General features: G+C 41.6%; 1 protein-coding gene across 1 annotated transcript in view; it reads left to right on the top strand.

The window, feature by feature from the left end:
- The window catches only part of tm7sf3 (transmembrane 7 superfamily member 3), a 13,816-nt gene extending 906 nt beyond the window's left edge, over positions 1-12,910 (top strand). The window contains exons 2-12 of the mRNA XM_005942907.3: positions 2,152-2,306; positions 7,608-7,758; positions 8,109-8,229; positions 8,985-9,156; positions 9,260-9,437; positions 9,543-9,629; positions 10,463-10,543; positions 10,635-10,790; positions 10,914-11,014; positions 11,406-11,568; positions 11,662-12,910. Coding sequence (XP_005942969.1) covers positions 2,152-2,306; positions 7,608-7,758; positions 8,109-8,229; positions 8,985-9,156; positions 9,260-9,437; positions 9,543-9,629; positions 10,463-10,543; positions 10,635-10,790; positions 10,914-11,014; positions 11,406-11,568; positions 11,662-11,915 — 1,619 coding nt within the window. The 3' untranslated portion in view covers positions 11,916-12,910. The remainder of the gene's footprint in view (positions 1-2,151; positions 2,307-7,607; positions 7,759-8,108; positions 8,230-8,984; positions 9,157-9,259; positions 9,438-9,542; positions 9,630-10,462; positions 10,544-10,634; positions 10,791-10,913; positions 11,015-11,405; positions 11,569-11,661) is intronic.
- The last annotated feature ends 2,891 nt before the right edge of the window (positions 12,911-15,801 follow it).

Here is a 15,801-nt window from a genome sequence, read left to right as displayed (position 1 = left end):
GCTTGGAAGAGATATGCTGTCTAGCCATTAGGTTCATCATGGCACAAATACCAAAGGAGTCTGTTGTTTATCCGTGACATGCTAGCTGCTTTGAAGAAACATCAGAATTTGACAACCCAGGATGAAAAAGGGTTGGAAAACCATATATTTATATATATATATATATATAAAAATATGATTACATATAAAGGGCTCAATAATTGTCAGTTAAGCAGTTCGGCTGATGCAAAAAGCAAAGATGGCAGTCAACACGATGCAAAGTGATTGAACTTGTGTTAGACCAGACTCTGCCCTGAGGCTGAAGTTCTTTCTGCATGTCAGGAGTGCGTAGGCACCTTTGCAGTGTGTGTAGCCTGCTTTGAAATTAACCAGTCATGTTGTCCCTACCTCAAAGCGCTAAATTAAAATCACTGACCAGGTCAGCAGGATCTGTCAGGAATGATAAATCTAAAAGCACTGATAATCCTGAGCTGTGTGTGTTTTGAAAACTTCAAAACATTCTTTGATTTTCACACAGCAACTTAATGAATCTTGCAAAAAGTTACCTCACACATTGTGAGCCTCTCGTCCTCATAACACACAGTCTTCGATGTTTGAAGTCTTCCCACACAGTTCCTGCTGAGGAACTATGCAGTAATAGTTAAGGAAGTGTGGAAGATTGCTGTGTGTGAGTGCAACAAAACCAGAAGTGTGGCCTAACTGAAAACAAGTGCAGTTACCAACACAGTGTTTTGTTTTGTTTTGTTTAATTATTACCAAGATTCACTTTTATTTATATGGCGCCAAATCACAACAACAGTTGCCACAAGGCGCTTTATATTGTGAGGTAAAGACCCTACAATAATATAAAAATGGCATAATCATGTTCACATTTCACTGTCTGTTCTGTGTATCTGCATCACCTTTCAAAGAGGGGAAAAAACAGTTGTTTTCCAGTGTAATCTGTTCTTTTTAAAGGGCCGTATGATGCCACATTTGTAGCTGTCAGTCTTGGTGCCTGAATTATGCTTCATTGTCTTAATATTTCAAATACAACTGTTAAGTGTAATCAACACTGGCCTATGATTAAAAAAAAAACCCTCATTCTGATTGCCTTCAGTTATGGTTAGAATTAGAGGTCTTCACCGGAGCTTAGACCGCAGTGGGTTATATATAATCAGGCGAATGAGTCAGAAATGGCCAGTAAGGAAACTTCAGCCTGTAGTTTGATGTTAAGTGAGGACACTGATAAGATATAGGCTGCCTGATTGGTTCCAGTTATTGTGGAACTTTGTTTTATGGAATAACGCAGATCTATTAGAAAGGACATAAACAAAACGAAAACCAGTAGTCATGTAAGCAGATGTTCAGAAGAAGAAGACATGTTTTATGAGTCTAGTCTATCAAGCGGTTTATAAATACATTTTTTGTTTTGTTTTCTGAACTGAATCTCTGTATGCAGATCTTTACACAACAGGAAACATAATAAATGAGCAGCTGACATTTTACAGTTCAGGTCCAGCCATCACTCTGACAAAGCCTCCACTTTCTGAGATGTTGAAGGATGTTTATGGTGCCATTTAATCAACGTATCAAATTTAGATGGTACACTCGATTATTTCTGTATAGTAGCCTCAGCACAGAGAGCACGCCTTCGTTCAGGCTTTTGTGTGATTAATCGGTTTTAGGATCTGGTTTAAGGTGGCGTGTTTGGCTTATCACCTACTGTCAAAACTGCTGCTGTGTCAGGTGATTAGCATTTTACCGTATGTTGACTAGTACCAGCTACAACCTGCCAGCCAGTCTTCTTTTCCACAGTAACTTAGATCGACTGAAGCAGGAGAACAAATACTGTGTACAAGTACTGTGATGAATTTATCATAAACTTTCTTGGACTAGGCTTATAAAAATCAGCGCTCACATGACTTTAAATTTAATTTTCATCAAATTTTATCTGAACCTCTTTAAGTACTGTTAAAGATCCCTCTGTGGTAATCACACCCCTTTCAACTTGTGCCTCTCCACCACTGTGTCAGAAGACTTTATTTTAATTTTTGGAGTGAGTGAGATAAATTTGGCGAGCAGGCCGGGTGGTGAGTGATGTGACTAAAAGAGAACCAAAAATCCTGATTTACAGAATACATAAATCACACTTTCCCCTTTCTTGCTCAGACCGGGTGATTTTCCTGCCGGGGAGGTTCCAGAACGTGAGCATCTCGCAGAATGAGACGGTGCAGGCGGTGGTGTCCACGATCCCATCAGAGGTCGCTTTCATCACTCTGCAGTTCCACACGCAGCATCGAAACGCAACAATCTCCTACACAAGGGTGAGGAAATGCTGAGATGTTAACCTCTGGTGTGAAGAGGTGGAAAGAGCAGTGAAAGTGTGCACTCAAGTAGAACTGCTGTTGAAATATTACTTAATTAAATGAAAAAGAACTGGTGTTATCAGTAATAGACTGTATATAAAGGTTGGCTGTACCCACAGGGACATCACCTTTTAAAGGCTTAACTTTTTTGTTTTGTTTTGTTCCTCCATTAAAAACGCACCAACGCCAACGATATCACTTTGTCAGTAGGCAAGTAGACAAATTTGAAATTCGAATATTGCAATAACCATACAGTGATGAACCTGCTTGTTCAACAGAAAGCCAGCAGCACACTGATGATACCACGTAGGTCACATGGTTATGTTTTTCTGAACACTTTGAAGTTTAAATTTCAGCTTCATGGCGGGTACCATTATTTCCCTGCACGGCTGCTATTCGAGCAGAGATAAGCTGTCAAGATCAAAACTGTTTTTTTGTAAATGGCTGTAAAAATATTAATTTGATTCAATTTAATATGATTTGCTTTGTCACTATCGTTTTAAAGCTTTTGAGGCTGCCATTTCTTACTCAGCCACATTCTTCAGTAAAACTGTGTAGATATATTGTGTTAATACTTCACATTTGGCGTATATTTAGGACACAACATTGAAACTAACAAAGCCACAAATACAACAAATTGTAATAGTGGGCATTTGTTTATTTTAGTGTGTTCTCCTTGGACGCTAAGTAAATATTAGTTCATTTAGATGGATGTGAGTGGCAAACGAGAAGTTTACAGTGATTTTAGTAACCAGCTGGCTGAGCTGTCATTGGTCTGTCCTCAGGCCTTTGTGAATCCAGAAACGTGTCATGACAATTAGTGAAGGCAGCTAAAGTACAGTTTCCATGTTTGTTTAACTGTTTCTTTAAGCCAGCGGTCCCCAAACTGCGGGCCACGGACCAAATGACTCACAGCCTGGGGGTTGGGGACCCCCGGGCTGTGAGTCATTTGGTGCTGGGCCGTGAGAGTTCAGGCTCAGGTGTGAAATTTATGGTTTTCAGGGTTTTTATCATCAACTCGGTCTCCCTGGGTCTTTTCCCGTGTTGTAGTTGTGCGTCTGATTTTGAAAGAAATGTTTACGCGTTACCATAACGACCAGAGAGCATTAAGGGGACCAGAGAGCATTTTGTTGGCGCATTTCAGGAGGACGCTGCTAATAAAGTTACACAATCACACAGTGAATTCGCATTTATTATTATATATAATACCACAGTTTTTGTCTTGGTCTTATCATTTTATTTTGTTGTATTTATCCGCGACACCTTAATGGCTGGTCCGTGAAAATATTGTTTTCTCATTGATCATCATTTTGAAACGCAGCCTGGCATGACGGTGCGTTCAAGGCCCTACAGGCTTCCTGAGCATAAACGGCAAATTGTTCAGAGGGAGTTGGCTGAAATGCTGAAAATGGAAGTGATAGAAGAGTCGCACAGCATCTGGGTTAGCCCCATAGTTCTTGTGGTGAAGAAGGATGGGTCTATACGGTTCTGTGTCGACTATCGCAAGGTGACTGAAGTGTAGGGCTGGGTATCGTCACTGATTTCTAGAATCGATTCGATTCAATTCGATTTGAATCTGGGAAATTTTGCCTCAGACAGTCAGAAATATTATAATTCAGATCAGTACATTTACATATTTTTGTATCTATAAAAAGGAAGCTGACACACGCAAGACTTTATCAAAGGTGTGAGCATCACACTTTGTGTCAAAGTAGCTGAAGATGAAACACAGAAAAACATGAAGGTGATTTTCCTGGCCTGGATTTTATAAAAATATTCTGCAGTAGATCAAAAACAAAAGAAAACCATTAATAAACATATGAACATTACCTCTGAAGTTACAGCGGTTTTATTAGAGACACGCTAAGCATTTTGCATAATTTTAAAAAGTTTAAATTTGTTCAGAAGCCTATTGAACGGCAGAAATTAGGTTTTCTTTTCGGAAGTAAGTAAAAGGAAAAAAAACATCGGCCGACAGCCTGTAAATAACTGTAGTGTTGTGCGTAACAAGCAAGCACAGATTTCGGGGATAGACGGGAAACTGTTCTTGAAGTACACAGAGAGAGAGAGAGAGAGAGCTGTGCATGAAGTGTGATTTTTATTGTGGTGGAAGCAAAACAGCAAAAGTCAGAGGGAATTCATGACGATGTGTATGTGAAGCGTAGTTTGGATCTTCTTTTGCTGCTGGTTCAGTCAATATTGTTTGGAGAGAGATAAAACTAACAGCTTTAGAATCGGCACAAAAAGGGCGTAAACACAAAGCGCAGACCCGCCGAAACATCAGAATCAGCGAGCTGTCGGCTTTCAGCCCCGACCGTGTCCGTGCCGTCGGTGAGAAAGGCGACATCTCACTGATCCGCAGTCCGCGCTGTGTTTACGTCTTTGTGCAGAAGCCGTGTACCTGCTCTCATTTACTGTTTTAGCTGTTTGGTGGTTGTCAAAATTTTGTGACGTTTCTCCTGAGATTCTGGAATTTTGGGCAAAATACATTTATATAAAAAAATCGATTCAGGATTTTAATGAATCGATATCACGTTATCCAAGCCAGAATCGATTTTAATCAATGAATCGATTATTAAAACCCACCCCTACTGAAGTGTCACGCTTTGATGCTTATCCCATGCCCGGGTCGACGGGCTCCTGGACTGGTTGGGCACGGCCCGTTTTTACACGACACTGGATTTAACCAAGGGCTGCTGGCAGATTCCCTTGTCTGCCGAGTCCAAGGAAAAAACTGCCTTCTCCACTCCGTACGGTTTGTACCAATTCGTCACGCTTCCTTTCGGCTTGTTCGGAGCCCCGGCCACCTTTCCACCTGAACTGTCACAATAAGCAAACCCGATCTGTGTGTGTGTGAAGTGCATTTTACAAAGAGTTAAAGAGGGGATGTTTTCTGTTACATCAGCAAATCAGATGTGTAATCTAAATTGGGTGATCCTTCAGCAGTGTGGTCACATGACACAGCTAAAATATAAACGGAAATAAACTCAGAGGCATATTTCATAGTGCATCACGGGCAGTTAGTTCTACATCTGGCTAATGAATGAGGCTTTGTGAGTGAGGTCGTCTGACCCTCTGAGAGAACCCGCAGTCAGCTGATCTACAGTCCTCTGGTCATGAGTGGCAGACGGGGCGTTCCTCAGGGGGAAAAACTTCTGGCGTCAGTCCCAGAAGTCTGAGGAGACAGCGCCGTTTGGGTCCATGCAGCACACAGGAGCATGGAAAGTAGTTTAGCTTAACTTTTCTTATTTAGGTTTCTGGTGGTGGCAACAGTGGAAAGGGCCAGAAAAACAAATCCATGTGATTGAAGACTCGCCTTATCATTAAGACATGTCTCAAGTTTAAAGATCACCAGCAATCACCAAAAACAAGCACAGAGAAATTTAGAAAGAACAAAACAGGAAGTGTGCTTTTACACAGCATCAGATAAAGCTTAATGAAAAGTGAATATGCAGATTGTGCACATCAGTTTCCTTTATATTCTTATCTCTTTTGTCAGTTTCCTTTTTTTCCTTCCTTTTTATAACTCTGGCTTGTTTGACATGATAACCACAAGATCCTGATTTATATTTGTCGTTGTTTATCAGCTGTCAGTGTTTTTGGTGACTGACTATTTCAATTAGAAGCATAAAAACAGATAAACTAATCATTTTTTAAAGGAAATGCTTTCATAAACCAAACCTACACTTAATTATATCACTGTTTTACCCACTTCCTGTTGGTGACTTAAGTGTTGAAACTTTAACTCACTTGTGATAGTTGGGTTTGAAGCGACCCCACCTCTGCGGCTGATGACACAACTGAAGTTGAGCCTGTGCTGTCTTGAGAATCTCTACATACTCCAGCAGCGTCTGTGTCCACAAGAGATGGTGATACAATGCGGTTATTATACAGCAGTGGGACTGAGAGCCATGTCATGGGGGCGCAGATCTTCTATGCCGCCAGGCCTGTCACACAATAGTAATTCAGATCATTGCCTCAGTATGAGCTTTTTCCATTTGTTGTCTGTCACAAGCAAAAATCTTTCCACGTGAAACACAGTACAGATAATGTAAAGTCTCTCGGTTTTCATTAGACTCTGCTGGCTCAGTGCTGAAGCACGTATAATGTCGCGCTCTAACCCGTGCGATAATGTATTTTTTGCTTTGATAACACATATTCTCTAACGCTAAACCAGCTTGTTCATGTGAACGCAGCGCTCACCAGGTCAGGATGTGGTATACCATGTAGCACAAGCCTGTGTTTGATTCGTCCTGCTCTCAAAGGCAGTGAAATTCAAATTAATGAAGTTTTAACAACAAAAAAACATTTACAGTAAGAAGTCAATTTAATGCAAAGTTAAAGGAGAGAAAGGGAGTTTTCTTCATGTCAGCAATCTCTTCAATCACAAGCAGCTTTCATTTCCAAATGAAGTAGCTGTTGTATTGTTCACAAACGTAGCTCTATCCTAAAACTACAGGACATCTGCAAGCTGCTTTGCAGACCACGCCCACCCCGACTCATGTTTTAATGCTGATTCAATCAGTCTCATATCTGCTTTCTTTGATGCCTGCTCTGTTTTCTACAGGAGGTCTTACTGCTCTGACAGAAGAGTGTGAAAGTCACAGAACAGAGCCATTGTACCAACTAGAAATCAGAGCAGAAGGAAGTTATTTTTTTTAACTGTAGCGGTGCTTCCTGGGCCTAAAGATCTGACTCTTAAAATAAAATGTTTGTCATTCTTCTTAGGAGCTCTATTATTGGAATGTATGTCCTTTTTTTTTTCGTAGCACAAGTTGAGTAATGTTTTCTTTCCTCTTGTTTTGGAGACAGACACCAGCATTTAAGGTGTTTAACTTTGTTAGGACCTGAGTCTGCAGTGAATCATAATCGCTGGCAAGTTCACACTAATCCACCAAACAAAGAACCAAGTGTGTTGAGACGTTCAGAGGAGAAAGTGTTTATGTAGGTTAAACTGGCAGGGGATCGTCACCACCTTAGTTTGAGATCAGACTGTACATCATTTTGGTCAAGACAGAACTATCTCCCCCACGTTTACATGGAAATGTTTCATGGTCCTCAGAGATGAGGGCCTGATGGCTTTGGTAATCCACAGTCTCTCATCTATAACCACCATGAAGTTGAATGCTTGGTGAATTTTTCCTCAAGCACCATCATGAGGTCAGACCATGAATGGGAGCACTTCTATGTTTTCTAAACAGCACAGCATGTGCCTCTGCATATTATCTGCTTACTAATTGATATCTCTGTTCGGATCAGATGCCGGGCCTGGGCCTCTCCCTGACTGCGGTGGACTCAGGGCTCGTGTCGGCTCTCCGGCGGGACCAAACGTCTCTCACCTTGTTCCTGTCCTCTCCTGATGGCAACACTGTGGCAGGGACCGGGGTCATCCTCTCCTACTCCAGCACCGGTAACACTTGAACTGTCCTCCAGTACAAAATACACCAGTGTGCTTCTCTTCTGACTTGTTTCACTGTCTTTGAATGTTGCCTGAGAAGCACAGAACAGGAAAGTAAAAGGAGAAGAAAGCAAAAGCTTTGGACATTAACTAAAACAAACCATGTCAGCACAGTGTGATTGTCACTGGAGGAAACCTGAGCCGACCACGAGCTTGTATTCGCACTGATTTGGTTTACCTCCACTGGGTGTTGAAACCTATTTTAATAAGTCATGTTGACATAGCAGAATGACTCTCAGCCTTCCTCCTATTGGCCCACCACGTCCAGTCCAGCGTCTAACAGTGAATGTGTGCTGTGTCAGATCCAGTTCCAGGAGCGTGCAATATGGAGTTTGACCTGGAAATTGACCCAAACATCTACATCCACTACAATCTCTATGAGACCACGATCCGTTTTGCACCTGCCAACCTGGGATATGAGAGGTAGCACATGACACCGACTCTTACTGTTTTCTTCACTTCCTGTTCAGCCTGTTGAGCCACAGGCATCAGCAGCTCTGTACAGAGATCACATTTGCCGCGCGCTATCGTCAAACCACCTCCGTTTGTTTTCTTTGAAATGATCTCGTGCTCTCTCTCTCTCACTCACACTCTCTCTCTCACTCACACACACACACACACACACACACACACACACACACACACACAGCCTCACCATCTCACGCTTTGCTTTGTATATCAGTGCCACAGAGTTGTCCTGAAATGGTTTTGCTCACTTACACACAGTCATTTCCTGTTTGGTCTGTGGAGACTCTATTCAAATTTTAATGTGAAAGGTTTCGGGGGAAAACATGCATCTTATTTGCTTGTAGATAATATGTTTGTTAGACAGTGTCACACTTTTTCCCTTTTTTGTTTTTGTTTTGTTGTTGTTTTTTTTACATTTCAAGCATCACGCATGTAACATGGTAAATGGTTTTGATATAGTTGCTAGAGTGGTTTAACTTTAAACACTAAAGGTTGGTTTAGTGATGCGTTTGAAACTCTTCTTGTCTGACATGTCTAACTGGAGTTATGTGTTATTATATCATGTGATCAGTCAGCCTGGTGACCACTCCCTCTAAGCTAAGATTCAGGTCTTAGCTGTGCTACAGGTTTTGAAAAAATTTAATACTCTGAAAAATGAAAACAAAATTGTGGTGATCCAAAGATAAATGTATGTTGCTCTTGTCCGTCAGAGATGGAGTTCCTCCAGCCTGCAGCCAATCCACAGGAGCCGACACGCGCTGGCGGCTGCAGTACGACATCTACCAGTACTTCCTGCCTGAGAATGACCTGTCAGAGCGCAGCCTGTTCACCGGCTTTCAGGCCGTGGCCGACAAGCAGGGCATGATGGAGAACGGCAAACGGGTATGCAACGTGAACGCAGCGGATGCCGAAGATTAGCAGTCGAATGTGCCGGAGCTGCGTGTTTACGAGTCTCCTGCCTTTTGCTCTCTGTGTCTCCCCGCAGGTCATGACGCTGGAATCGACAGATGTGAGCTCGATGGTTTTCAACTCCATCCCCGGTCAGGGCATAATCTACTCTGTGATCGTTAGAGACCCGCTGTTGAACACCTCGGCCTCTTACGTGCCCGCCCACACCTACGCCTGCAGCTTCAATTCCACTCTAGACAGCTGCCAAACTCTAGGTGAGCTTCTGAGCTCTGTTGAAAACTCGATGCTATTGAAGCATGGATTTCTGACTGTATAAATGACTGACTTATTGTAACTGCGGTTTGTAAATGATTTTTCAGGGAAGATATCTACAAAAATCTTCTTCACCATCACTGGCTTGGCAGGGCTGTTTGTCTGCTTCTTTGGGCATCGATTCTTTAAATGTGGTGAGTAGTTAGTTCTTGTTTTGTGTGGCTTTGGTGCTACAGTATCCCAGTGCATGATGGTCAGTCTGTGTAGTATTAATACTACTACAGTCAGGAGATTTTACAGGACATTTGTGAGTGTATAGCTCTGAATGCAGGATACTAATCCAACGTGAGTCAGATTTTTTGTTGATTTGTGTCAGTACTTATTGGTATCGATCGGTCCACATCGTCATCTTTGTAGCTGATGAAACTTCAGGTTTCAGCCACTCTTTAGTCTTAAGCCTTTAAAGCTTCCTCTCTAGACTATGAAGCTCTCTGCCAGTTGTTTATTTTATAAACAAGAGCCTCCGATCACGGGTCGTTACATGGTCAGCAGAGAGAATTATGGGGTCAGAAGCTGTTAAAAAAAAAAGATAACTTCATCATAGAAACTAAACAAAGAGAAAGCCTCAATTGCACACAGAGCTGCTGCAACATCTTCTCAGCCCTTCACTCTTCAGTCGGTGGGTTTTAGCAGTGGCGTGCCTCTCATGTGGTCTCCCTGGCGTGTCACGAACAAATGCATTTGTTCCAAACTGAACCAATCACTGTGATCGGCCCCTGCTGCCAGTGCTTCTAATTAATCTGATAATGACAGACACAGTATGTCTCCTCGGTCTGAGGAGAATTTGTTATTCCGGAGCACGAGGCTTCATGACGTCCCAGGAGCTGGAATTTCAGTAGCTTTAACAATGTTTGTGTGAAATGTGAAGAGAATGAATTGCTGTTATCTTATGTTTGGTTCTTCTTCTCTCTCCTCCCTCTGACTTTTGTTTCTTGGGCCCTGTTTCCACCTCTCCTGAACCCCACAGAGCTGTTTTGCATGGGATTCAGCTTTGCAGCCTTTTTGTTCTTCATCCTCATCACGAGGACCACAGAGCTGGACTATGACAGTAAGTCGGGGGGATTCTAGGCTTTCAGTCCTTTCACATGATGTGCAGCATTTCATGCTTTTCACTGCTGTCTGTGTCTTTCTCTGTGCAGTCCGTCTTACCCTGTCGGCCGTGCTCGGCGTGGTGGGCGGGATCATCCTGGTCATGATATGGTGGCGTTTCGGTTCAGTCGTGGCCGTGGTCGTGATTGTGGTCGGCCTGACGCTCGGCTTCCTCCTCGCCTCCGTTGTCCTCTTCACTCCATTAGGTACGGAATAAATCTGGCTTTTGTTGTGTGTCGTTGACTCTTCAGCACCGTGAGAAAAAGCTACAGCTTATTGTTAAACGCTTCATGTTCCATAAGTTTCTGTGTGTCGTGGTCTTTCTGCAGGAGACATCGATGTGTTCAGGAAATCCGACGCTGTTTTCTGGGTGACGTTCTGCTGCGTCACGCTCATCGTTCCACTCTTTTTCGTGCGTTGGCCCAGAGAGGTAACTGATTTAACGCTTCAGAAGCTGGAGGTGTTTAAAGGTTTTTAGCGTCACCTGGTGGTCATGTCAAGAATGACATTTAGGTCAACAGCAGGTACCAGAGACTGTAAGGGTCTAATGGTGCTTAATCCATCATTATTTCATTCATCATTCATGTCCTGTTTCGGTCACCTTCGCACTTTGCTGCATTGCTGCCTGGCTAGAATAATAATTTCAGTTTTATATAACATTTAAGTTACACAGCCCAAAACGATCGAACAAGTGTGCTCACAAGATAAATTCACTATTTTTGGAGAAATGGCACGGTCCAAAGCACAATTACAACACACAGAGTGCAGCATTGATTTTGCAAGCCTTCATAGCTCAAACAGTAAAAATGTGTGTGTTTCAGGGAAACATCACCACATGTGGGATCGTTGGCGCTTACGCTGTGGTTCTGGCTGTCAACGCCTACATTTACACAAGCCTCTCTTACATCACTCTGAATATCCTCAAGCGCTTGCTCAACAACACCTTCAGTGCAGTGTTCACTGACGTGCCGTTTCAAACCATCGGTGAGTACACGAGTGAATGTCAAGAGCTCAGCAAAGCTGGCAAAGTTGAGTTACTGGCCTTCAACTAAAACTCTCTGGTTTCCTTTTGACCAGATTACGTCATGATCACAGTGTGGGTGGTGCTCAGCGTGTGCGGCATCGTACTGCAACTCTACCGCGAGCGCTCCCGGCCGTTCTTCCCGCCCAGCCCGTACCTCATGTGGCAGCAAGAACGCGAGCGGCGCAAAACTAACGTCCTGGACCCGAGCCACCACTTCCCCTCTCTGCCCAGCCGCCTCCTGGCACGAGTGCGGCAGCTCACCATGCGCACTGAGCCGGTGGGAGAGCACACACCACTGCTACTGTAAACCCAGGACACATTCAATGGGTGAGGTTACGTTTGACCTTGGGAGCCTCAGGCTGCCAAGTTACAAGGACACCAGAGTCTGAGTGGACAGGTGCTGAGGCTCCAGCTCAGATCAGCTGATGGAACTTGGGCCTTAGTAAAAAGTGACATTACAGACCTCAAGCGGAAGGAGCGACTTCCTCTGAAAACTAACGCCACTTTTATCAAACACTTTAAGACATTTTAACAATCACAGAGGAGGGACTGAAAGAGTTGCCTTAATTATCTTTTTAATGTCTGAGATGCTTGTTTTGATGCTTCATGTTGCTTCTGCTCAGTTTACCGTCAGCACTGAAGTCCCAAACCACTAACAGTTCACAAAGCAAGGCGTCTCATCTCAAGTTACTCAGATTATTTCCATCAGCACAGTTTTTTTGTTTGTTTGTTTGTTTTTAAAACAGAAGATATGTGTTTCCTCGGTACATGGTGTAGACCTGCTGACCACTACTGTCATGGAAAACTTTAATATGGAAGTCTCATGAGCCACTTTAAGCTCTAACTGGACTCCTGCAGGTCACAAAAGACATTTTAATACATTTTAAACAAAAAGAATAATAAATCAAGATTTAATATTTATCCAAATGTGTGCCATATATGAATGTTTTAACCTGTTTGCTTATCTTGATTGGACTGAAGTCATGCAGTCCTGTCACTCTTTTTGTACTTTGCACACTGGATTTTACACTTTTTTTTAAATTCCTCTCGCTTTAATGGTGCTGGCTGATTTCCTGTGAATCTGTTGTGCCACAACTTTTCTCAGGGCTTTACACTCAGCTTGAAGACTACTGATGAGACAGCTGATGAACTCTTTCGCCTATAAGCCAACAGGAGTTTGTTAGGATTTCAGAACTGTTCACATGACTTTTATAAATGGCATCCAGATCTGTTTTAAAAGATAAGGTCAGTTGTAAATTGTAATTTAATGTGTTTTGATATTTAATAAATGCCTAGAGGTAAGAACGCATCTCTTGTCTGATTGTTCCCCAGACAAAGGTGCTCTGATGATTTCTTTCTTCCATCATGTTTCTGACTTTCATCTTCATGAAGATCAATATAAGCTCTATAGAGTAGTAATGGGATGTATCTAAAAGTAAAGACAATTCCTCTCCATTGTTGTTGCATTTTAGCTCATTGTTTTAATGAGATATATATTATAGTTAAATATATTATTAGATATATTTTGTCACAGCTGAAGTTAATTTCATAGTTCATTCATTTCATAGTGTCCCAATACTGGATTGATGAAACTAGTACATTTTCTCAAGAACATTTTTAGGCTTCATGCAAGGATTGTTAGAGGAATGTAGATTCATCCATCTGGGGGGTTTTCTGGTGTCGTCCTCACCTAAGAAGGCAGGTAAGGTTTAATATATGTGAGACGTATGCATACAGGTGCTGGTCATAAAATTAGAATATCATTGAAAAGTTGATTTACTTCACAAATTCCATTCAAAAAGTGAAAGTTGTATAATGAATACATTCAGTCCACACAGACGGATATATTTCGAGTATTTATTTATTTCAATTTTGATGATTATAACTGACAAGTAATGAAATGAATGTTTTTTTCACAATCCTCTCCAGGGAGTGGTTATCCCTATTGCTTGTATGCTTTTTTCTACCACATCTTTTCCTTCCCTTCGCCTCTCTAGTAATGTGCTTTGACACAGAGCTCTGTGAACAGCCAATGACCTTTTGTGTCTTGCCCTCTTGCAAGGTGTCAATGGTCGTCTTTTGGACAACTGCCAGGTCAAGCGTCTTCCCCGTGATTGTGTACTCTACAGAACTACACTGAGAGACAATTTAAAGGCCTTTGCAAGTGTTTTGAGTTAATTATCTGATTCAATATTGAACCTTTTCTCAAAATTCTAATTTTCTGAGATACTGAATTTTTCATTAGTTGTCAGTTATAATCATCAAAATTAAAAGAAATAACCACTTGAAATATGTCAGTCTGTGTGTAATGAATGTACACATTATACGACTTTCACTTTTTGAATGGAACTGGTGAAATAAATCAACTTTTTGATGATATTCTTTTGATGATAATTTTATGCCTAGCATCTGTATATATGTAGCCTCCGCTTCTTCGTCTCTCAGAGGTGAGCTCTGTCCATGGTGCTGATATAAGTTACAGGTGTAGCTCATACGGGTCTTTAGGGCATATTGGTGCTCGAGACAAATGTATTGCTGTGTGAAGTTTTTGTGGCTACACTTCATTATATACTTCAATTCAGTTTTATTCATATGGTGTCAAATCACCACAGCAACTTCAGAGTGCTTTACGTTGTAAAGTTAACAATCAGGTGATCTACGAGCCAGCCTTTGTGACGGTGGGAAGGAAAAACTCCTGTTTAACAGGAAGAAACCTCTTCAAAACTCTATGAATTCAAATATCAGCTTTCCCCCCACAATTCTTTGTCTAACCAAACATTGTATACTTAAAACTGCTGTTTGAAGTATACAATGTTTGTGCCCCTTAAGAAAATGGCCTTTAAAACGCACAGACACTCACACAATTCAAACTAGGAGCCCGAGTGCCGCGAGTCCCTCGACCATTAACTCTAATGTTAACTTTTCTCTCGTCTCTTAAGCAAAAGCAGAAGCGAAGACAGTTTTTAAACTGCGATTTCTCTGCTGTGTTTGGTGTCATCGACACAGGTAAAGTAACATGTCCTTGTGCTCGTAGTGTGAAAGGTTTTACATAGAGAGCTACACCCGAGAAGTCACGAAACGTGCAGATGAACATTAAGTTTTTGCGATGGACAGCTTCAGTTTTTATAGTGTAGGGTTTTAATTCAGGGTTTCTGTGTGCTTAGTGAAGAAGACTGTGCAGGTACAATTAGATGCATGTTTTGTTTTTACAGTATGGTGGCATTTGTTTTAAACAGCTTTTAGTGCAAATATTTCTAATAATAAACGGGACTTGTAGCATGAAAATTAGCTCTATTGCCATGCTGATTTTCATTAGAGCCACTAGAGGGGAGCACTGTAGAGCTTTTCTACTTCACTGGCAGTTTTGATGTTATGACCTCAGGATAATTGATGTTCTTTTTATATTTGGTCCAGGGCGGCTTTTAATGACATAATCAGAGTTAGTGGTACATGACTGCAACAAGAAGAAAAAGAAAACATATCTGGTGTTTGTTACTTAGAAAAAAAATAGCTGCATCACGTCATTTCTCATTTGTACACAATAGCTATGACTAGATATGACGTCAAAAATGACGGAAAGTAGGGGGGAGAGTGTAGTATGGGAACAAATCTTGCCAAACACTCAGAATTTCAAATTAAAATATGAAAACAAAAAGGAGATGCATAGTGCGGTACTTAAAGCGTGCAGACCCTGAATTGGGACACAGCCAGGGTCTGCACGCTTGAAGTACGCGCACTACGCGTAGTACGAGAAGTGCGGGGTTGTGAAATGGGACGGTCTAGCCTTCGTCGCGCTGTTCAGGTTGCCTAGCAACCATGATACTAACCGTGAGAAACGTTTCATACAGCTTTGTGTGACAGAAATGGAGAAAAATATTTTGTTGGTCATTCATTTTTGTCATGACATCACTTTGATTAGTTGAGTATCTGAGGCTGAGACCACGGGACTGTAAAACATGATTGTTGGGCTTCATTTCTGTGCTGAACAGTCATTTCAAGATTAGTTAGTAAATAACAATTAGTTAATGTTGTTCATGAGACTAAAATCATCTCACTGTGGTAATGTAAATATAATATGGCCAATATTATATGTATAGTCAGATTAATATGATATATATATATAGATATATATATATAGATATATATATATAGATATATATATATAGATATAGATATAGATATAGATATATAGA

Source organism: Haplochromis burtoni, unplaced genomic scaffold (assembly GCF_018398535.1).
Source record: "Haplochromis burtoni strain Fernald_Lab_line unplaced genomic scaffold, NCSU_Asbu1 Contig_178, whole genome shotgun sequence".
Lineage (NCBI taxonomy): Eukaryota > Metazoa > Chordata > Actinopteri > Cichliformes > Cichlidae > Haplochromis > Haplochromis burtoni.
This window is presented reverse-complemented; position numbering and strand designations above follow the sequence as displayed.